At 33.6% G+C, this 23,031-nt stretch overlaps 1 protein-coding gene across 11 annotated transcripts in view; it reads right to left on the bottom strand.

Moving 5' to 3' along the window:
- The window catches only part of TCF12 (transcription factor 12), a 392,318-nt gene that overhangs the window by 37,880 nt on the left and 331,407 nt on the right, over positions 1-23,031 (bottom strand). For 8 of the 11 annotated variants that reach the window (XM_043471865.1, XM_043471864.1, XM_043471862.1 and 5 more), the window contains 5 exons: positions 11,935-12,040; positions 10,748-10,887; positions 10,332-10,476; positions 9,594-9,658; positions 1,029-1,107 (listed from right to left, as the gene is read on the bottom strand). In XM_043471865.1, coding sequence (XP_043327800.1) covers positions 1,029-1,107; positions 9,594-9,658; positions 10,332-10,476; positions 10,748-10,887; positions 11,935-12,040 — 535 coding nt within the window. Of the gene's footprint in view, positions 1-1,028; positions 1,108-9,593; positions 9,659-10,331; positions 10,477-10,747; positions 10,888-11,934; positions 12,041-22,584; positions 22,770-23,031 lie in introns of those variants that run through there. The other 3 variants (XM_043471872.1, XM_043471870.1, XM_043471871.1) reach the window with 2 other exon arrangements.

Genomic DNA, 23,031 nt, shown 5'->3' on the forward strand with positions numbered 1-23,031 from the left:
GCTGCCAGCAGTTCATCATTTCCACACTGGAATGCTTCTTAGCAGAGTCACAAGGCTAAATCACAGCGCACAGGTGATAGCCAGAGCCCTGATATATCAATGAGTCCTGAATTTCAGAAATCCTGAACAATGCAAAAAGGCTTGACAGCAACAACAATGCCACATGGCCTGAACTAGTGACCTGATCAGGAATACAGAATTGTTTCTGAGGTCAACTGTTGGAGGAAAATGGCAATTTTTACCCAGTTGTCTAATGTCTTTTCCTTAGAATGAATACATTTCTTCTTCAGCATGGTTTTTCTCCAAACAATGCTCAGGAAAATATATTTCAAGTTTTATAGCTTAATAAATGCAAGCATTTCCCTGTAATTTTATTTCTAATAAATTGAAAAATTCCTATTTACATGAATAACAATTGTATCTCAACAAATTTATACTATAGGTTACTATCTGGAAATTGTTAAAGCTGCTGTTAAAAAAAAAAGGAAAACACAACACAAGACTGAACATTTATTTAACTCTACTAACAATATTCACCCACATTCACGAGTTGTTTCCTTCAGCAAAAAAAAAACAACAAAGAAAAACACCTCCAATATTCCCAAGAATTTATATACATATATAGGAAATACTAACTCAGTGGACTTAAAAATAAGGAAGAAAGAAGTCATATGTACGTCTAAATAGATTATTTTATTTTCTATGCTAGCTTATCAAATTTTTAAATTTATCTCCTTCTCTATATTTTACTTTCATCTCAATTGCCTAGCCTTATTTTTTATCCTGTTGCAATAATTATTGCAAATTATTTTAAGAACCAAAGGAGATACGAACAAATAAGTCAAATAGCAAATATTTCAACATTCTCCAAAATGAACTCAGGAGAAGACTCTGTTTACATGCTGTCTCAAAACAAATGATTTTTTTTGTGTGTGAGTCTTTACTATATTTTATTGAAAAATAAACTTCAAATATTTTCAAGTAGCCTCACATATGTTATCAAGTAGTTAGATAAAACAAAAGCTTACCTGTGAGAGGTGAGGGTGATCCAACTGGTGTTGATGGATTTGATGGAAAACTACTGCTGGTGTGGTCAGGAGAATAAATCTAACCAGAAAACAAAGACAAACACATCAACATGTGACAAAAGCAAAAATATAAATCCACTGGCATGGAGATATTTTTGTAGTCTAAGCTGCCACCCTTAAGACTCATGAGTGAGAAACTATTTAATAAATTTTAGGACTACTCCATTACATAAAAACTATAGAAGTCTCAGTTTTAAAACTAGGATTAAAGAGTATCATAAATATTCTAATACAAGAGGCATAAATAGATCATAGCAACTTCTTTATTATCCTAGTTGAAAATAATTTAAATTTCTAACTGCTAGAACAAAAAAGAAGTGACTAGAAATATAAAATCAACAAGTTTGATAAACAATCTTTCTAGAATATACTATCTAAATAAATTTTATGTATTAGAAATAATCTTTGTTGTTGCTGTTTAGTCAGTAAGTAGTATCTGACTCTTTCATGAACCCATGGATTGTAGCCCTCCGGGCTCCTTTGTCCATTGGATTCTCTAGGCAAGAACACTGGAGTGGGTTGCCATTTCCTTCTCCAGGGGATCTTCCCGACCCAGGGATCAAACCTGTGTCTTCTGCACTGACAGGCGAATTTTTTACTACTGAGCCACCAGGGAAGCCCCCAAAATAATCTTAGGAAACTTATTTTTTTTGAAGAGAATAGTCCTTGAAAATAGTTTCAAAGGCCAAAGAAAATGATTTTTTAGAAGTTACCCCTTATTTCTTTTAAAAAGTTCTGTTTGGTTAACATTTTTGCTAAATTTAGCTCCTAATGATGTGTATTGTAAAAAAAAAAAAAAAAAAAAAAATTAAGCTTGCTTTTAAAGGATATTTTGTCACCTTTGATGAAAGTGAAAAAACGCTGGAAGTTCTTCAAAAAATGTTCCCTAAGTAATTTATAGACTTTACCACCTAAGAGTTTAACATATAGGGATGCATACATTTTTGTACTTTGGCTAAAGGTTTTGTTGCAATACTTTATTTCACATTGCTGAAAAAAAAAATAGTAACAGAAATTCATTCAAGCTACATAACTAGCCATAAACATTTAAAATGCCTCCCTAATCCACACACCAACAATTCCCAAGAGCTCTTCTCTAGGACAGTCCCATTACTATAACAGGTATCATAAATCATCTTCATATCTCAGCACTTAGGGGAGATAAATCAACTTCTTTGGAGAATTTGTGGTCAAATATTTTAAAAAGGAAAACTACTTGTGGGTGCAAAGTGTCATCCAATAGAAATAATCTTGCTCTGAATAAGTTGAGAGCTCTAATAAATTTAAAGATGCCCAAATTACAGCATATAAGAGGTCTCAGCACTGGTTTTAAAGACAGTGTAATATGTTGAAAAAGCCAGATACTGTGAAAGGCTCATGTAAAACAAAATTCCACGGGTCACAATCATTGAACAGTAACAGCTTTCATTTATTTTTTTTTTAAAGGTGGCACTAATTAAATTGTTAAGCAGTGATTAGAAATGAATATTTCTCTATCAATTTGCTTGATGTTATTAAATTGCAATTGGAAATCTCTTTACACACCAACTCTTTCTGAAGACCCAGATCTAGAAGTCATATATACAGGTTGGAAAGTAGTTTTATTTTTTGGTCACACCATGCAGCTTGCAGGATCTCAGTTCCCTGACCAGGGGTTGAACCCAAGGCCCCAGGAGTGGAAGTGCCGAGTTCTAACAACTGGACTGCCAGGGAATTCTCAGGTTGCAAAGTCATTTTAGAAAAACACAGTTATCAAGAAGACATCAAAAGACTTCGTAGGAAGACTTAGTAGTAAGGAAGTGGTATGCTATAAGATCAGTGTTGTTGGTTTTCAGCTGTCAAAGTTGTCACCTTTTAAAAGTTGCTACTTTTCACACATGTGAAAATTAACTAAAAGGTTATACTTTGGTTCCTAATACATACAGTGATTTATTGCAACCGTAAGTAAATTAGGTGAGGTTACCAAACTCCAACAAAAACATCTCAACATATCCCTTTATTTTTGTAAATCATTATTTCCCGTGTTTAAGATGCATATAATTATAACTTTTATGAACAACTGATGCTGACTACTATGAAATATGTCTTGACTATAATATTGGTAAGGGAGGGAAGGATTGATAGCACTAATGGTAGGTGGGTGAGGAGTGAGAGAAGTTCCAGTTCCATGCAAAACTCTGACTATCATAAACTAGACCTACTTGCTGACTTTCAATTTCCTTGTCTATATGAATTAATTGCATGAAAGCACTGGAGAAATAGCATTCCCTCTGTGTCATACCTCCCTGCTTTGTTTTCGTCACACTGCTTACATCAATCCCTAATTGTCTAAACTTGTTTTCTTGTTTATCATCTGTCTCTTTTACACTTTTCCCTAATAAAATGTATGTTCCAGAGAGTAAGGACTTCTCTATCTTATTCAGACAAATGTGAATTACACAGCCTTCTGCATTAGCTTCCGATTCTACAATGGTGCTGGTAAGCAAACACTTGCTAAAAGAATGAATGAACTTAAGAAGTTGCCAATTGAGTACCTCTTTTAAACCCCTGGATGTATTTACCTAGGGTCCTTCTTTCTTTTACTCTTGCAGTTCACTTAATGCATGTTTTCTGAGCACTCCAGGCTATTTCCTTTTCTATTTACCTGTGTTTTATCTCTTGGTAATACCATTCTTTTTTTTAATACCATTCTTTATAAAGCATCAACTATGACATCTCTGTGAATGCCTCCAAAGTGAACACCTCTATTCTAGCTGCTATACACCTCCATCTGGGAATATCTTTCTTTCAGCTCAAGCTCAGTATGTCCAAATGCAAACTTTGCATCACTGATGCAAGCTTCCCCAACTTTCCATCTCTATTCTTGTGTTTTCTCTATCTCAGTCAGCACCAGCATTCTCACGGTCACCAAAACCACTCTCACAACCCTCTCCTTTCTCCTGCCCCTCTGCCCTTCACACCACAGACACCGATGCCCACAACTCTCTGTAATGTTTTTGGGATAGGCATAAACATTCTCATCACTGTGACACTACTTTAAACTTTTACTAGAACTTGTAGCTCTAGTAAAAGAAGTGGCTGAACTATTTAAGTCTTTATATTCTCTTTCCAACCCATACATAATTCACTGAGCTATTGTCCTCAACCAGTTTTGAACAAGTCCCATATAGCAATTCCTGTTGCCGACTACATAAAACAGAATGACATTCATCGTATTCCATAATCTGCTTACAAAAAAGCCTTTCTACCTTATAATTTACATAAAGCATTATATACAAAGTATTTTTTTTCATTTTTTGAACACAGTTTTTCCTTTCAAAAGGCCTGTTTCTTAACTTTTCTCTGATGGATTCTAAAACATGTCAAGGGCCCAACTGAACTATAATGTTTCCATTTACACTCACTTTTACCTCCCTTATAATCTTAGAGTAACTTCTTGTTCTTGTTTTAGTCACTAAGTCCTATACAACTCTTTGGCGATCCCATGGACTGCAGCCCACTAGGTTCCTCTGTCCATTGGATTTCCCAGGTCAGAATGCTGGAGTGGATTGCCATTTCCTTCTCCAGGGGATCTTCCTGACCCAGGGATCGAACTGGTGTCTCCTGAATTGCAGGTAGATTCTTCACCACTGAGCTACCAGGGAAGCAATCTGTTACCTCTCTTTGGTCTTTTGCTTCACAATATGCTTTATATTACCATTTTTGTATCTCTCTCCTCAACTACAAGGTCTTTGAAGGCAGGGACCTTACACTGTTCAACACTGAATCCATCACTGTCTGTCACTATCTTGCACAAGTAGGTGCTCAACATTAAAAAAAAAACACAAAAACCCAAAAACTTGAGTGATTAAATCACACTTGAAATTTGCTACAATATTTTTTGATAAAAAGCAGGATTCAGTAAACAGTAGTATTTATCTCAGCATTTATATAGTGGGGTTCAGTAACAGGAATACCTAAGAGGAGAAACAAGTACTATTACAAAGATGAATTCGCTTACATACCAGTTTTATGGTATAAGTTTTGAGAACAACAATACAGTAAGGTTCCAATATTTTGGAGAACTAGTGTTGATGTACTAAGCTGTCCATACCACATCATTAGGCAGGTATGGGCTTTTGAGGGTATAGACAGACTATTAAGCCTTATTTCCCCTGATAACTCTGCTATTACAGCTAAATAATCCCTAAGCATGTGAAGAACTGGTTTCTTCAAAGAAGGAAGTTTATATTTTAGAGTCATTTATCACCATCTTGCAATGACTAAACAAAATGATATTACATATAAAATGGGTGTGAGCTTTTACAAAAATCACTGTGAAAACAGAAGTGGGACCAAAAACATTATCAACATATAATTTCTGGTATTTTTATTAAAAACACCTTCTCCATTTGTATAATAAAAGCCATTTTCTCCACTCACTCATCACACTCCCTGGTTCTACTTTGCCCTAAATTAAAGTGATGACAGACGATTATTATTAATACTTTTCCTGAACTGACAGAGAACCTGGAAAATTACAGGACTTTTTCTTGTCCCTTTTACTTTCATAAAAGGAATGTGTACATGGAAGGGGGAGCAACAATATTAAAATAGCAGAATAACACAAACTTGGTAGATCAGAGATGATTTCATTAAATTTCACCTCTGTATATTTATTCTATTACCATATCACATACAGACTATACAGATTCCATAGAAACTGTCGTGCTACTTTTAAGAAATTCTAAACATAGGCTTTACTTGATGAAGAGCATTCTAAATCAGGAATACATTACTTTTTGTACTTTCTGACCTTGAAGAACTCCTACATAGATGTTTCAAAGGAAAAAAAAAGAAAGAAGAAAAAAGTCAGTTCACTTAAAAAACGGGGATGGGAGTGATTTAGAATCTGGAGCATAAACACAAATAAGAACTCATTCCGCATGCAGTCCATGGTCCTCATACTGTTAAATGACCAATGATGAATAACTCCCAATACCTTCTGCCAGGCTTAAACGGTAATATGCCTCATTTTACTGCAACAAATGAGGCTCCTCCTCCTATCAGTCATGGTCTATTCCAATCAGCAGGGTGCCAATAAGCCAGAGGCTAATGAAAAGGGCCCCAGACAAAAAAGAAACAATGGAGTGCTCCCAAGGCCAACCCTGGAACTGTGAGCCCAATTTTTTAAACACTACAGTGCACATTTCAGTTAATCTTTATTATGCTAATGTTATTGAGTCTAAGGAACAAAGAAACTTATTTCATGAATAACTTTTAAACGTCAACTTCCCTGAATTTTCTTTTCTTTTGTTAGAGACTACTGACCATTTAACTATCCAGATTAAAATACACCCACACATACATACACACTCTCTATCTCGTTTCTCTCTCTCTCTCTTTCCTTTGCTCTGAGGTAGAAATCAAAACATAAATTATCACAGAGAAGTCTGATATAATCAACAAAGTTAAACAGTCCTCTTGTTTGATCTCCTCTAAATTAAAGACCAAGTGTTTTGATATGGTATTAGGCACTGAAATAAACCAGATGTTTCTTCCTCTATATAACTCTCCATGGGCACAATCTTAAAGGGTTATTGTCTGGCAAACGTTCAGGGAAACACTGAAATGGCACGAATATCCAGATTTTCCTTCCCTTCTATCTACCCTAGTTTATTATCTAAACTAATGCATAATCCATAGGGCTTTGGGAACTTTGTGTAAATACTTTCATGTACAATTCTCTTTCTAGCTATCCTGAGATTAAGACCACAATTATCCAGGCTTAAACCTAAAATAAAGGAATCTTTGCAAATGTATTATCTGGCCTTCCATGTTTAATCACACAGTATTCTGTGTGCTCTTTAATACCTAAACTGAAGAACAAAGGTTGTACCCTCTGATGTTTCACACATGAAAGACCATCTAAGACATATATCAGACATTCAGGGAGCTAGAAATAACTACTAATGACAATAGCATAGCATTTCTCCATCTAAACCTGGATGCTGTATTTAAAACATCACATTCTAAAGAACTGCAAATTTCAAATACTCATGGTCACCATTTCCAAAGATCTGTAATACCTAACATCAAAAATTCTGATATGAATGTCAGACTCTCAACTGTAATTCTCATAAAATTCCTTCTCCTCATCTCTTTTAATCCTTCCTATCCCTAATGTAATGCTTTTGTTTTTCAGGACATTTTGACAGCACTAAAGTGAATATGAGTTTGCAATGGAAGTTAGGGAAAGAATATGTTGGGGGGAGGTGTCTGGTGTGGAGTAGGGCAGGAGATGGATTGAAGGAAAGGATTTGAAGTGTGCAGACTATGGCATGCAGTGATGGAGCAGATGGAATGCATCACCATCAGCTATGACAGAAATGATTTATGGAATGACCTGGCTGCTCCTGCCTAGTAACAACACAGGATGACAGAGCTGAGTTTCCATGACAACCAAAGCCCACCCACTAACTAGATTAAACATTCTTCCCTAGCTTCCACTTACACTGAATTTAGATTTTCTTTTCCAAATGCCAACTGGTTCAGCTAGTATATTGGTTATAATATGGGAGAATAGTTAAGGACTTCAAGGGTAACTGAAAAGAAGCTTGAAGGATCACCACTGAGAACATCACAAATTCCTGCCTGCCTATCTGCCAAGGATCCTTTAAAGAAGTTTTCCTTGAATAAAGTGAACAAAAGAATTTTGAGAAAAAAGCCCCTGAAATATAGGTTATATTTTTTTTAAAGTTGCCTAATATTAAAAGTTCAGATGTTATTTGTCTTTCTACACGTGAAATATTTGCTACTGAATTCTTACAAATCAGAGGAAGAAATCAGCAAGTAAATAAAATACCCGAGAGGCACTCATTTAATATTACAGAATAATTTTCTTTCAAAGTAGGTAGTTTCACCATGTGGGGTAAGTTCAGAAAAAGGGAGACAACTTCCTTTAACCTTCATCAACACCTTATAAAATAACAGTCACTGTAGCACTGGTCTTTCTGGAAGTACAGAGTAAGTGAAGCTAGTCAGAGCAGATCTAATCTAATACTAGGCCTTACGCGTCCTAGCTTGGTGATCCCCAGAGCAGGTTATTTAATCTTTCTGAGCCAAAGTTACTTAACCTTTTAAACCTTAGTTCCTCATCTGTAACATGGGAATAGTAATGCCAACCTCACAGGGCTTTCTTGAGGATTAAATGAAATGAAGCATGAAAATGCTTAGTATAGTGCCGAGCACCTAGTAAACAAACAAATTACAGATGATATTTTTGTGGGTTTTGTTATTAACATCGTTTTTGTCATATGATGCAAGACTGAATTCAGTGAACATTTACTGAGCTCTATTTTACGTGGGCCACCACTACGTGGGAGATGAATCTGACCTGGCTTCATTTCTCAAGAAAAACCTGTAGTGCTGTGGACAGAGAATATTTACATAAAACCATATACAAAGAGGTTTATCTCCTTAAATGTTCAACAGCTGCTTCCTACTATCCACACATTAGGTTCCCTATGAACAGCAGCAAATATGTTTGACAGAGTTAACTGCATTTCATAGCAGAACATAAGTAAGACAACTCTGAGAAATCTGAGAGCCATATCACTCAGGAGGAAAAACGAAGAAAACGCCTAAGGAGAAACTTTAGAAAATACAAAGCAGAAATGCCTCTTAAAAACTTAAGATTTGGAATCTTTATGGATTACTAGTAAACATTCTCCCAAAAGGATAGATTTCAGTTTAATGTTTTAAGGATCAGACATTAAAACCAATCACTGCCTTTATTAAAGCAAATCACTGCTTTGTTATTAACATTCTGGTTGTGATGTAAACTAGTCACTGAGGAAAATATTATGGGGTTCCTTCAAATCAGTTTTACTCATTTAAGCATGGGCTCCTCAGTCAATCTGTTTTTTTGCTTTTAGGAAAGGCGCGCATCTCCTATGCCTTGAATGAATCAGCAGAAGATTATTTTTTCCTTTTAAAAAATATTAAAATACCTTCCATCTTAGGAAAAAATCCTTATAAAAGCACTTCCTTCTCTGGATCAGAAGAATAACAGCTACGTTTCTTGGCTCCACTTGGCTTATTTTAACGTGCAACTCACAAAGTATATGTTTAAAACTAATAAACAGATTTAACAATTAATCTCAGTAATCCGTCCTTTAGGCTTTAAAATGACTGAGTTTTTATTTATTTATTTATTTTTTATTATTATTTTTTTTATGACTGAGTTTTTAAAATTTTCCCTACATCTGTTCCATTAAGACAAAACAGATATTTAAATTGAAATTAGAAGGACAGTTCTTGTGGGAATCAGGTGGGAGGTGTTCCCATCAGTTATTATAAGGGCAGTACAAATCAATACAAACTAAGAATAGCTCTAAATGAGTAATGAAATGGTCCTGTTATAACTATCCCCTTTAACTATGCCACACACTGCCCACAAAATCAAATCACTGCAATTCAGCAGTGTAGAAATCATTCAGCAAAATACGTAAAATCAATACTCACAGATGCCAAAGCTTTTCCAAGTGCATCACCTGTCTGTGAGCTTCCAGCAGCATTTCCTCTGGTTCCTGAGTATTTCAAATAGGAAAACAAATCAAGAAGTTTAGCAAGTGAGCAGGCATGCTTTTTAGCACTTTGCCATTTTTTCAATGGTGTTCTCCACTGCACATCTGTCACAATAAACCAGCAAATAGTAAACTAAAGGAAAGACGGATTCCTTACCAGTTTCTGCATTAATGAAAATCAGAAACGTTCTTTTCTTCCTTTCTTTCACACTTAAGCTCAATACTAAAAAACATGTTGAGTGAAAAGGTACAAATTTCCAGTTTTAAGTAAGTACTGGGGATGTAATACACAATGTGATGACTATAACTAACACCGTTGTTTGTTATATAGGAAAGCTGTTGAGAGTAAATCCTGAATTATCATCACAAAGAAAAAAAAATTTTTTTAATGGCTTTTATTTTATATCTATATAAGACGATGAATGCTCACTAAACTTATTGTGATAATCATTTCAAGATGTTTGTAAGTCAAATCATTACACTGTACACCTTAAACTTACACAGTGTTATATGTCAATGATGTATCTTGATAAAGTTGGGAAAAAACATGAAAAGAACAAGTGTGTGTGTATATATATATATATATACACACACACACATATATAAAAAAAAATGGGATTCACTAAAAATGCCCAAGTTCAGTTTTAAGGAGTTTTGCCAACCCAAAAGAGCTCACCTAGAATGCTATCTGATCCATTGATGGGAGGAGTGTGTGAGGCAGCAACGTAAGGTGAACTGCTGGTACTGGCGCGGTGGAAGCTGGACATTGGTGGAAGACTTGTGTTTATGTCTGTTGGTGAAACTGAGTGTGGAGGATAACTCTAAAGAAAGAGGAAAAGAGATATGATCTATTAAATACATTTTCTCAATAATAAGCACATATAACTGGGCAACTACTATAATAGCTTATAAAGAACAACATAAATTAGCAACTGAAGAACTCATTTACTTCTTTCAAAAGGCATGAAGTAAGCCTAGAAGTATTTCAACATTCCGAAGTCTTGGCAGAATCAGATCTTACACTTGTAATCCAAAAAGAAAGACAAGTAAGGACAAAGTGTTGCTGCACCCTAGTCATGTGTTACGGCCTACCAAGCGGTCATGTGAATGAAGGCTGCCATAACTACTGGATTGAGACATGTGGGAAGTGGAGGTCCCCAGAATTCCACCAAAACCAGGCTGGCTCATCCCATTTGATGAACTCCAAAGGTCAGAAGAATTGTGGGTCCCATCTAAGACAAAAAAGAGAAATATAGAACTTTCCTTAGCCAAAATTTTTTTCTTTTATTTTGATGATACAAAAAAATTCAAAGGGTACTCTCTACATATGTCTTTCCTCCTCTTTTCAATCTAGTCTTCCATATAGTTTTCTTTCCTCCAAACTGTACAGCTACTATTTTAAATGAAGGAATAAAGCTTTATAGTTGGGGAGTGGGGGAGAAATCTAAACTGTAGTAGGCAGGTCATTATAAAAATCCTCGTAAGATCTGACTTCGTATCAGGGAGGGTAATACAAGTCCAAAATCTGGGGAGAAGCTAGATTAAACATTTGCTTAAATGGTATATCCATAAATATACCAAAATGTTCTTCATCTATAACAAGCAACGTATATTTTATCAAACATTCTCAAATTAGAATAAAGAAGTTTCTCTTATAGACAACCTAAGTGATTGATAATGACTCTATTATAGTCAGCCTTCAAATGAAGTGTGCTGGCAGTGACTTCACTCACCAATATAAAGTCAAGGAACCATTTATGTAGCAATTTATTGCTCTCTATAGTCTAAAATCACAGAAGATCTAATAAAAATGATTTGCTAGACATGAACTAAAAGAAGTACAACACTTTTTCTCTCTTAAAAGTCTTAATTCTGTTCTATGATATTCACCTTTTTATTTGCACTGATAATTCTATGAGTGTTATGAATCTGTCATTTAAACAAGAAACTAAAATTGTTAATAGCTTTTATACATTTAAAAATCCTAAAATGAGAAAGAGCAGCTCTACTCACTTTTTTCAACTGAAGTCCTTTTTAAATTCAATTAATACTAGATAAGCATGCCAATGCTTTGCTGAATAATTCAACTACATTGCACTCATCAATAATTAGCAATAGAAAACTTAAAAATTAAATTTTAACTTGCTTCAGCCAAACATATCTATATAAAAATGTCTGAACTTCTATATAGATATTCTCTTTCTTCACAACTTAAAAATATTAGCTAATATATAATAGATAGCCGTTGTAGTATTTGACAACTAGTTGGTAGTACTTACCTTGCATGAAGAAAGTGCTAGCAAACATACTGGTCGGTGGCTTGGGAGATGGATAACTAGGAGATTCACGGTTGAAGTCATCTGAATTTGGGGATGGTGCATATACCTTAAAATTAAACAGGAAATTTAATTAAAATGTAAATTACTCTCACACCACTTATGTAAAATGAGTGCTACACTTCCTGAAGGGCCTAAAAAGGCCTACCTGATATCTAAAAAGACCTACGACAAATCCAAAGAAACTGCTTGAATCCTCATAAATAATGTCTAACTTGGATACTATCTACATGTTTGTTTTTAGCTGGTCACTAGAGGAAAAAGCCATTCTAAATACCCCTGGAATGAATCTATGTGTAACAATTATACCAAGTGACTGAATAAAGTCTCAAATGTTGACTCTGCTTACAAAACATAAATTCATATAGGCTCATGATTCAAACCTAGTGGAAACAAAAGTCTTTTGAATATAGCATGAAATAAAATTTGGGTTCATAAAATTCATTTTTTCCACTGCTACAAGATTTATCAAAATCAAAACGAGCTGGATTAAATGTTGTTATTCTTTACTATTATTAAAAGTTAACTGTGAAAAGCACAACATAATTGTTCAGAAACTTCCTGAACTTAGTAGGGTTGGCTGAAGTCTGAGCAGTTTTAATTCTTTAATTTCTAGTAAATTTTCAACTCTGGCACAGCTTTCAGAAAAATCTCATTTAATCTGTCAGAGCAGTATTAATTTCCTTTAGTAAACTTCTGCTTCAGATAAGCAAAGTATAAACATTTTGAATTGGCAAATGGCCAACATTGTCATTTCTCTGAAAAACTAAATGGGCAGCCAAATAACTATAATGATCAAAACATGATCAAACCATTCTTATGATGACTACTGAAACCAAGAAGAACAAATGTGTAACACTTAAGGTGATGATGATCTGTAAAAGTGAACCAGGAATCCAGAATGGAAAGGAGTCCTATTTTGAGCAGTGGATGAAACATTTCTTTTGTTTAGTCTGATAAGGGTACATCTATTTAATTTTTACTCCCAAATAAAAATTCAAAGTGTTCACTTAATGTGGAAAAAGCAATTAGCTCAGTAAAATTACGGGAGCATGTGTGAAAAAAGCATACACATTTATTTCATTTGTATTCATTTATTCTTTCTCTGAGACATTAACTAACTGCAAAGATTTCTGGCAAATTATCTAACCATCTGAAACTCCATTTCCTCATTTGTAAGACAGTGCTAACAGTACCTGCATTGAGGGTTAGGTTGATGGGAAGATCAGATGAGATAACACATACAAAACGTTTAGTGAATCCCTGGCAGTCCAGTGGTTAGGACTCTGCATACTCACTGCTGAAGGCCCAGGACTGATCTCTGGTCAGGGAATTAAACTCCCATAAGCACACAGTATGGCCAAAAAAACAAACAAACAAACAAACAAAAAACCCTGCCTGGATTCCTCAAGATAGCTAAGGGACTCAGAAAGCTCTAAAATGTTTAGCAGGTAAGCACTTGCTGAGTATTAGCTAATAATATCATCTTTCTAATTCTTAGAGGCGTAGTTATACTGCTACATATTGTCCCTGTTCAGTACTAAACGACTATTTCTTGCAGTTTTTGTCCAGTATCACCCTTACATGCACAGTTCACCCTAAATGAAAGGTTGAAAAGTTCATTGTTAGTCTTCTTGCTGGCCATGCTATTACTAGCGCAGGTGTGTCTTTTTAATGAACTGGCCTTCAGGTTAGTTTCCCTCTTCTTATATCCCAGAGGGAAAAACACACATCTGTGGTACCTGAGAAGTTGGGGATAAGATATATTCCTAAGAATTACCCATAAAGGATTCTAGATAGGAGATTATACATTACACATATTAAACATTTTTCTATGCTTGATGTGCTACTACATAAAGAGCTATTATGTAAAGACAGAGTTAGGAAGAAAGAATTGGGTATATACAAATGTATTTGCAACGTATGAGGTATGCTGACAGGCATGTTATCAGGAAAGGAATTTTGTACTTTTTTCTTTTAATCCAGTTTCAGCATCTAAATTTAGCTTTAGCTAGATGTCCTCTGTCTCCTTTACCTATGGATTTTCCCAAACTAGGCTGAAACCACAAATAACAAAGATAAGAGTATATCCACAGATATAGAAAGAAAATACAAATGAGAGTAAAATTTAGAAGATAGAGTTAGAACATGCTTTTTCATAAATGCTTATCTACTATGTATATCATCACTGACATGAAAGTATAAAATATAAAATTTTCTAATTATATCTAGGCTATAGGTTAAAACAGTATGTAAATCTCATAATGATAACCATGAAAAACTCCAGTTTTGATGTGTCATTTCACAAAAAAAATCTATTCAGTTTGTCAGTTTAAATTTACATATAATCTCTCAATATATATTTATCTTTATTCTTATTTAATTCACTGTATTCATAAAGGTAAACTTAGACTTCAAAAAATCTTAAATGTATGCAATTATAAAAGCAAAGAAAGGGATAAACCTGACTTTACTGATTTACAAATCGCTGTAAATAAAGGAGAATATGCTGATGAGATAATAGTTATTGGTAACTATCATGGAAAGCAAAAAAACCAAGATAAACCACACAACGCAGAAGAGGCTTGCCTACTCACACACAAAACTTTTGAAGCTGTATTGGGAACACAGGGCTCATTTTGGAGTCAAAGTTTTTTTTAATATTGTTATTGTTGTTCAGTTGCTAAGTTTTTAATGTTAGTTTTTATAGACTTCCAAAAAGTAAACGGGCTTTTAAAGAATAGATCTTATAAGTGAAAATGGTAAAGACTCTAAAAATACTATAAGCTTATCATTTATTTACTAACATAAATTCAAAGTTTTTATCATAATAAAGATGTTTTGAAAATCATGGTTCTAAAAGAGGCCCATCTAACAGCATTTCTAACACAGGCCAAAAAACTTTACTTTTGGTATCCTAACTGTGGCTTGCAGAAACATAGATGCAATGTTATGAAGCAGCAGTTGTGCCAGTTTCGATTTTTCAGATCAAAGAGTTCTGGCGGCAAAGCACAACTGATGTGGTCTTAAAGACTTTATTAACTCCAGATGTAGGGAAATAGTCAGCCAATTCCACAAAAAGAGCAAGTCTCTTTCAGTTACAATCAGTACTGGCCGCAAATGAAAACCAGACTGCTTATGTCATCTGATCACCTGCACACAGATGCCAGTTTTTTTCTAGTTAATGATCTAATCATACATTTAAATCTTAAGTATGATTTTGTATCACAACAAACAATCTTAAAATTAAGAAAAAGAAATGTGTGCTTAAGCTGATTAAAAAATCTACCAGGAGTCACACTATTTTAAAGAGAAATAGGAAAAGCATAATTAAGTAATTTTAGATGTTCTATTGAAATGTGGTCATTGGAAATTTTCTTTAAAATTCTAGTCTCCATTGCAGAATGTCAGGCTCAAAGGTGCTATCATGGGAATGTCTTTCTTTCTCAGGTACTTACATATTTTATCCCTTAGGAATGGCAATGAGAGAAATTTTTGAGTCTTGAGTGAATAGAACCATAACATTTATCCGGAATTGAATGTAACTGAAAATCTAACAAGATATCTCCCTTTCATTGTTAAAGACTGGTTGAAAAGAATAAATTCACGGTAATATCTTTACTGTCCTCATTCCATCAACCCAAATTTACTTTTTAAGAGTGACAGAGTACTTCAAGCATGAATATTTACATTACCGTATACAATGATTACACAATTATCCTTGGAATGTCTTAGCTCAAACAACCAATTGGAGTCAAGTTAGCAAAAACATTCCTTTTTTCCTATTTGGATGATTCAGTTTAGTCATATGGATCATCCCAATTCAGGGCAGTGCACTCTCTATTTAGCTTTAGAGGCTGGAGTTGTGTACTGTGTTCTTACTTCAGAGCATTCTTCTTGTAATTAATATTAGAAACATCACTGCAAGGCAGAAAGGCATCATTTTCTTATAGTTACTCAGAAAAGATGCAAAAGAGTAGAAGTTTTTGCTAAAAAGACAGTTTTTCTTTTTATCTTGTCACATCCAGTGATGAGTTAAAAGATGATGCCATTTCCTATGCGTTTAAAAATAGATCCAAAACCTATGTGGTAGCTGGTATCTTCAAATGTTTTAAGTGATGAGGAGACGAATTGGGAATTTTCTTTAGAATGTGAGAATAGCTAGCTATATATGTTAATGAAGATACCCTTCCACAGAAAATGAGAGAAAAGCTTTAGACAAGCACTGTTCAGTAAGTTTCAGTGATGATGGAAATGTTCCACATCTGAAAAGATGGTAATGTATCTATGTCTGTACAATACAGTAGCTACTCGTTACATCTGAATATTGAACACTTGAGATGTGGATAGTACAACTGAGGAACTGAATTTTAAATTTTAATTTAAATAGTCATTGTGGCTACTGGTTACTACTGAACAACACAGGATGAAATCACTTTTCCTTATCCAGCAGTTTAAAATTACATACACTATTTTGAAAGAAATATTCTAGAAGCCTCATAAACTCCAAAGCCTATGAAAACTCAAATTCTCAAACATTTTGGGAATATCTTTATCTAATTTGGAAAGAAGACAGAGAAGCTTATCAATATTTCCGAACATGCTCTAACACAGAAATTATTACCAATATTTCATTATGTTTAGGCTTCCATTAGCACTTTTGTCAAGATGGTTTTACTAGCAGTTCTCTTTAAGTTTTAATATGTTAAATACCATTAAACACTTTAATGTTAAGATTCAACCTCCAATGTTTGAAAAGTTTATGCTAATAGGAGAAATCATCTCCAGTAAACTCTTTTATCAACTTATCAAAATAGCAAAGCAAAACAAAATTATTTGGCTAACTTACCCTATCATCATAATTTTAAAATTAAAATGTGATATTATATTTAGGAAAACTACACTTAATTTATCTTATGTTTTAATAACTATATTTTGTATTAAGCAATAAAAATTTTACAAGATCTAGCTGAATATCTAAAATCTGAAAACAAACAAAAAACCCAAAACAGTCTAGGTCACTGGGAAAAAAGAAAACCTCAACGCAACTCAAATTCTAGCTTTAAAAACTGTAATTAAACCACTGGGCCATTAATTTAAAAAACTGGGCACATTTAAGGGTCAACACTCAAAAACTAAGAAAGAAAAACTAGGTAAATATTTTAAGAAGTTTTTAGTTATTGTTGATCAACCTATGAAGTCCCACACCCAGTAATACACCCGAAGTTTCCTTCTACTTCTGTATTTTGAGGGGTTTGAATTTAGTAAAAAGGGGTTGTTTTAAAACAAGTAAAATTTTTGCTTTAATAATTGGACTCAATGATAAGTGTGGTAGAAGTTAAGAAAGAAATTTTTAAAAAATGATTTACTATTGATTTTTCTGATCATTTTGGATCCATTGTTTTCTATGCATACTGACCTTACTGTATAAACTCAGACAAAGAGCATATCTTTAACATAAATTTCAAAATCTTAAAGTTCCTGAAATTCAGGTCTTCCCACTTTCTTGGTTCTTTCTTTAATCTAAATTAAAACAAGTATAACCTCAAAGAAAAAGACATTAAAAAAAGTAAGTACAGCAATTTAAGAATTTCCTAAAATCCAAGAATATTTAAACAAATGACAAATCTGATAAATATCTCAATATTTTTAGTATTTTAATATTACACAAAAGTATCAAATTTTGCCATAAAGTCAGTCTACTACTTAAGTTTTTATGGTAATAATTCCAAACCTAAGGTGTGGGGAATATAGTTCCAGTACTAAATACTGTAAGAACTGAAACCAAAAAGCATCATAAAGCAAAATAAAGTAGAAGGACCAACTCAGGGACACATAAGCTATCTATGAAGATTCTTTTCATCTAATTAGTTAGCCTAATAAAATAACATGAAATTTCTGTAAAAAGCATACATGTTTATATTTTCAAAGTATCATCAATAAAAGGATCAATATCTTTCCAAGAATCAAATTCTTTCCAAGAATTTCCAGAGGATGTTTAGGGGTGAAATACTGTAAAACTTCCTTTCTAACAATAAGAAAAAAAATTCTAGCTTTCAGTACAAAGTAGCTTAAAATCAATTACTACTTCTACTGTCTAAAAAGTGTAGTTGAGTAACAGTGGCTTTCAAATGTGAGAATTTCTTCTTAGGTAAGTCAAACATATTTTAATTAATCTTAAGTTAACATCACTAGGTTTGTCTCATCAGTTCTTTATTGTAACCAGTATCATTTTTACAATAGGTACAATTTTTTTCCCTAAGAGATAAACCATGAAATTTTTAAGGGACTGGGTTTGAAATTCACATGCTAGGATGATATACTGAACACATCAATGAGTGTGACTTCTTAGCTATCTACATTTAAAAAATATTTATACCTAACAATAAAGCACCTGATCCCTTTCTTTAACATGTTCATGAGCTAGTGGAAAAGGACATAAATTTCTTTAAAACATTAATAAACCTGACCAGTGGCAACATACTCTCCTGGCAGGGGTTTTAGTTTTAACTTCCTGTTATTTGTGCTCACTTGAATCAAAAAAAAAAAAAAAAAGACCTTCTTGGATTCATACCTAGAATACAGTCTCAGTTAATCTTGGTAAAAGAAAAAAAAAAATCAAAGCAGATGGAAGCTAAACTTGTCATTTAATGTCTCTAAGCACTGTAACTTTAGAGAATTCTTAAATGACTTCATGTTTTCCTCATAAAAATGTAGATTTAACTCTACTGGGTCCACAGATAGCCTGGAAATTTGAATTAATTTAATTAAACTTTCCTCTCTCATGTTAATTAGCAGTAAATCCCCAAAAGAACAGAACTGTAGCTCTATATGGTCTCATACTGGTTTCTGTGCTTTTATCAACCAAAAATGTTTATTTGAAAAATAAGTCTTAGAAGTATTCATAAGGCAATTTTAGCTCCATGCTACTCTAATTCTTATGAAAATACAAATTATGTGGAGAGGCAGGTGCCAAAACCATGGCTAAACCAATTTTCAATACTATGAGTTCTATTAGAAGAAACCTGCTAATTTCCTGCATTTAAAATCATATCTAGGATAGTTTTAAGTTCTTCAGTTTAAAAAGAAACCAGTAAAAAGCTGCTTGACAGACTATATCAATTAGCATTCATAAAACTGTAAATCTGATGAAATATGTAAAACATATTTATTTGTAAGAATAGCCTAGTACTTTTCTCAGTGACATTTTCTTTCCAATGTAGTACTTTGATACGACCAATAGTAAGGATTACTGAGATCTGGCTCTCTGCTATGGAGACCAGTTTACTTGTCCTTGGATAATAGAAGAGGAAAAGTTGCTCCTGGGAGAGAGACCTGGGTTCAGGTCTAGCCTCAAAGCTTACTAATGGGGCGGCAGGCGGGTGGGGGGAGAAAGGGGAGGTTATACAAGTTACTTAACTACTCAGCACCTCATTTTCCTTACTTATAAAAGGAGGTTAGTAACAGCTAAATGACAGAGTGGTTGAGAGAATTAAATGAGGTAAACATAAAGTCCCCAGCAGAGTTCCTGAAACAGAGGAGCCCTTAAGATCATGTTAGTTCCTGTCTCTTCTTCCCCAGATTACATACAAAGAAGCTGAATGTTCAAAATGTGTTTCTAAGCTTTGGTTTTAAAACTTGGATTTCTGTGTTGTCTCTAAAAGATTAAAATAATTCCCTGATATAATGAAAAGAGCATCATGTCTGTACTTGCTGCAATTTTTGTACCTGGAACACTTTGTAGCATCTTCAGTTCAAGGTCTAGAAAATGGAGGCTGATGAGATCAAAGGAAGGCTAAAACTCCAGAATACCAAGGTGAAGAGAGCAGGAATCCTCTCCTCCCCAAACTTTCCTTGCTTTACCTCTACCATTCTCTACCTTTCTGCATAAAGGACACAATTTAGTCATATCTATGAGAAAACTGAGTGCAGGCCAAGTTCTTTGTAAGTAAGGAACCTCAGAAACCCATTATTTTTTCTTGCTATTTTTCAAAGTTCAGAAAATAATATTCAAAGTGATTTTAAGTCCCCTATTTATCATGAGCACATATTAATATCTTACAGCATGGTATATAATACTTCTACACAAAAATTATGTATGATACAGAACATTAACCCTTTCTCTTTTCAGTGAGGAAAATAGGGTTAACATTTTTGCCTTTTCTGCACAAAGATGCCCAAGCCTCTTATATTTCCAGCAATACAATATGGCCACATAATCTTAAATATACCAAAATATGAAAAGGCTCTTCTCTGATTAATCTAGAATTTTTCCTAGAGTCTGTTCAGTCTATTTATTAAATTATCCCAAGCATCCTTAAATATAGGGAATCAGTTTGAAAATGTAAAAATAAAAATCAGAAAAAGAGGAAAGTATTTTCCTGAAGCCTAGTATCACTCAGGATTTTTCACTCTATCATCGCAATATCCATAAAAGGATTTTAAAAATGAAATCAATGTGAGTTTAATGGCATTTCAAAATACTAATGTCCTATCATTTTAAAATAAATTGATAAAATGGAGTTATTAAAAGTGGGCTTAAACTTAACTGGCTCATAATGAGAATTATACAAAAAAATTTCATAACTCAAGTGAAGAAATATTATTTCAGACTCTGGCAATATTAATTTAAAGTGCTAGCTTTTATTATAAAGCATTAACGGGTAGACATTTCCCAATATATAAAAAGACGAGATTTTTAACAGTCTTTGGATAATAATTGTATACTATATGATTTTCGTATTGAAGAATAATAATAGTAATAATAATAATAGATAAATAAATTAGATGTGGTAAAAATAAAATACAGAGAGGAAAACACATATAAAAAAGAGTAAGGCCTTATGATAGAGAGGACTAAGAAAATATACCATTCTTTATGCATTTTTTAAGAACATAGAAGTCACCTTTGACCCATATCAAGCACAGGCTATCAACTTTCAGGCTACACTTCTCTAACATACCAGCCATGTCATCCACAGTAAGCCTGGAAATACTTAATACGATCAAAGCTGTTACCCACCCCCGCAATGTAGAACAAAGAGAAATGCTGTAATAGAGTGATCTGTGCTAGCAAAAGAATAAAATCTAAACTCAATTTGAGTTATAGTCTATCTGCTTCAGGGGTCTTGTATAATTAATTTTACTAAACTCACACACACACCATTTTCAAACAGACTATTTTACTTAAAATTGGACACAGAAGAAAAATATTTTCATATTTGAAAGACAGTTGGCAAGGAAATTATATAGACATCAAATTATTTCACCTATACTATGCATCTAAATCTACCTCTTACATTCTTCAAAGCTCTGTTTATATGGGTAGTGTGAACACATACTTTTTAACGAGTTTATGAAATTTTGGCTTGACTGTCATCTGTTAAGAAAGCTTACTCAAAAGTTAAGAACCAAATGCTAACGAAGTCCAAAGAGGCCTTACCAAGCAGTCAGAGAATGAAAAAGTACTTTCTTTAGTTCTCATGTACCATGGTTAAAGCCATATGATACTTTACAACATTTTCAAGTGGTAAAAAGGGAAGGGACAAACATGAATGTGATTAATTTCTTGGTAACTTCAAAGATTAACACCGAAAATGTCTACATTAATGACCAAAAAAAAAAAAAAATCACTAAAGTCATTTATGTATTTAATAAAACACCTGAGATCAAACATTGTTTTGGAATGACGAAGGAGGAAAAAACCGAATTCCTGACATAAACTCAAGATTGTTATTCACTAATAACATTTTTATGTTTATCAACTATCTTATAAAGATAACTTCTACTGAATATTTCAGAGACGTTTACTTTCTTTTTAGGATATACAAAATCCTCTGACTGTGGAAACAGTATACTATGTAATTAATACTGAGAAATTAAAAAGTAGAAAAGTTTTACTTAGCAACACAAAAAGGTATTATTTTAAAACATTGAAGCATGTGCTATAAATTGGCTAGAAATAAATTCTTTGGAAGATGTATAAATGCATTCTTTGAAAAATAGTGATTTATTTTATGAATCTGTACAGGGTCAAAATTCTAGTCTGATTGGAAACAGATGGTATCCGAGTAAAGTCAGGCTCTGGACCCGAAACTCCAAACAGGAAATACGGCCCTCACTAGCTGACTGCTTCCCTAATCATTCCCAGAGCTTCATACTTGTTATTTTTATGAATATCCAAGATGACTTTCATCTTTCCCTTCTATCTACAAAGCATCAAGCAATCTTCCCTCTTTCTCTTTCTCTCTGTTAAATGTGTATTTTACATACAAATTACATGTTTACAACATAAGAAAAACATTGAAACTAATGTAGTTTGAAGCTCACTGCTAGTAGACATCAGGCATTAACAATAAAATAAAAAATAAACTTGAATTTGTCAGATATTATTTTAAAAATAAAAGTAAGAAACTATTGTAACTGTGTCAAAGACAACTTTCCAACCTTACTTACAAAGAAACACACGTTCTTAATGTAGTGTAGAAAATGACAAAACAAAACCTCACAGGTTTTAGTAAAAAGTAATTAATCTACCCTGCTTTCCCTTAAACAAGCCACTAAGAAGCTATCTGAACAAAGAAAAAGACTTACCGTTTTTCCATTGTAGTAATACATCAAAGAACTGCTGCCCATTCCAGGGACAGGATAGGCACAATACATGTTGATTTTGAAAATGTTATTATTTGTAGCTAATACACACAGCTTCTCTCTAACACATACATCCACACAGCCCAACAGAGTTAAGTCTTCAGCACTATGCATCCACACATGGATCTACTCAAAAGGAACTTATGCAAAATAGGACTGAACCAACTCACAGAGCAGAGAGGGAGGGTTTATGCTGTAAGTAACCTCTTTCAATCTCTATCAAGTTCTTGCAAGGGTGGTGGACACTGATAAAACAAATTTTGGAATTTTAAAAAATAAAAGTCACAAGTGCTAAATAATAAAAAGCAATATAGTGTCCTGGAGGCATATAGCCCAAGGAATTATTAATATTGTCATATTATGGTATATAAGTCTCTCTCAAAGAAAGGC

The sequence above is a fragment of the Cervus canadensis genome, chromosome 6 (genome assembly GCF_019320065.1).
Source record: "Cervus canadensis isolate Bull #8, Minnesota chromosome 6, ASM1932006v1, whole genome shotgun sequence".
Taxonomy (NCBI): domain Eukaryota; kingdom Metazoa; phylum Chordata; class Mammalia; order Artiodactyla; family Cervidae; genus Cervus; species Cervus canadensis.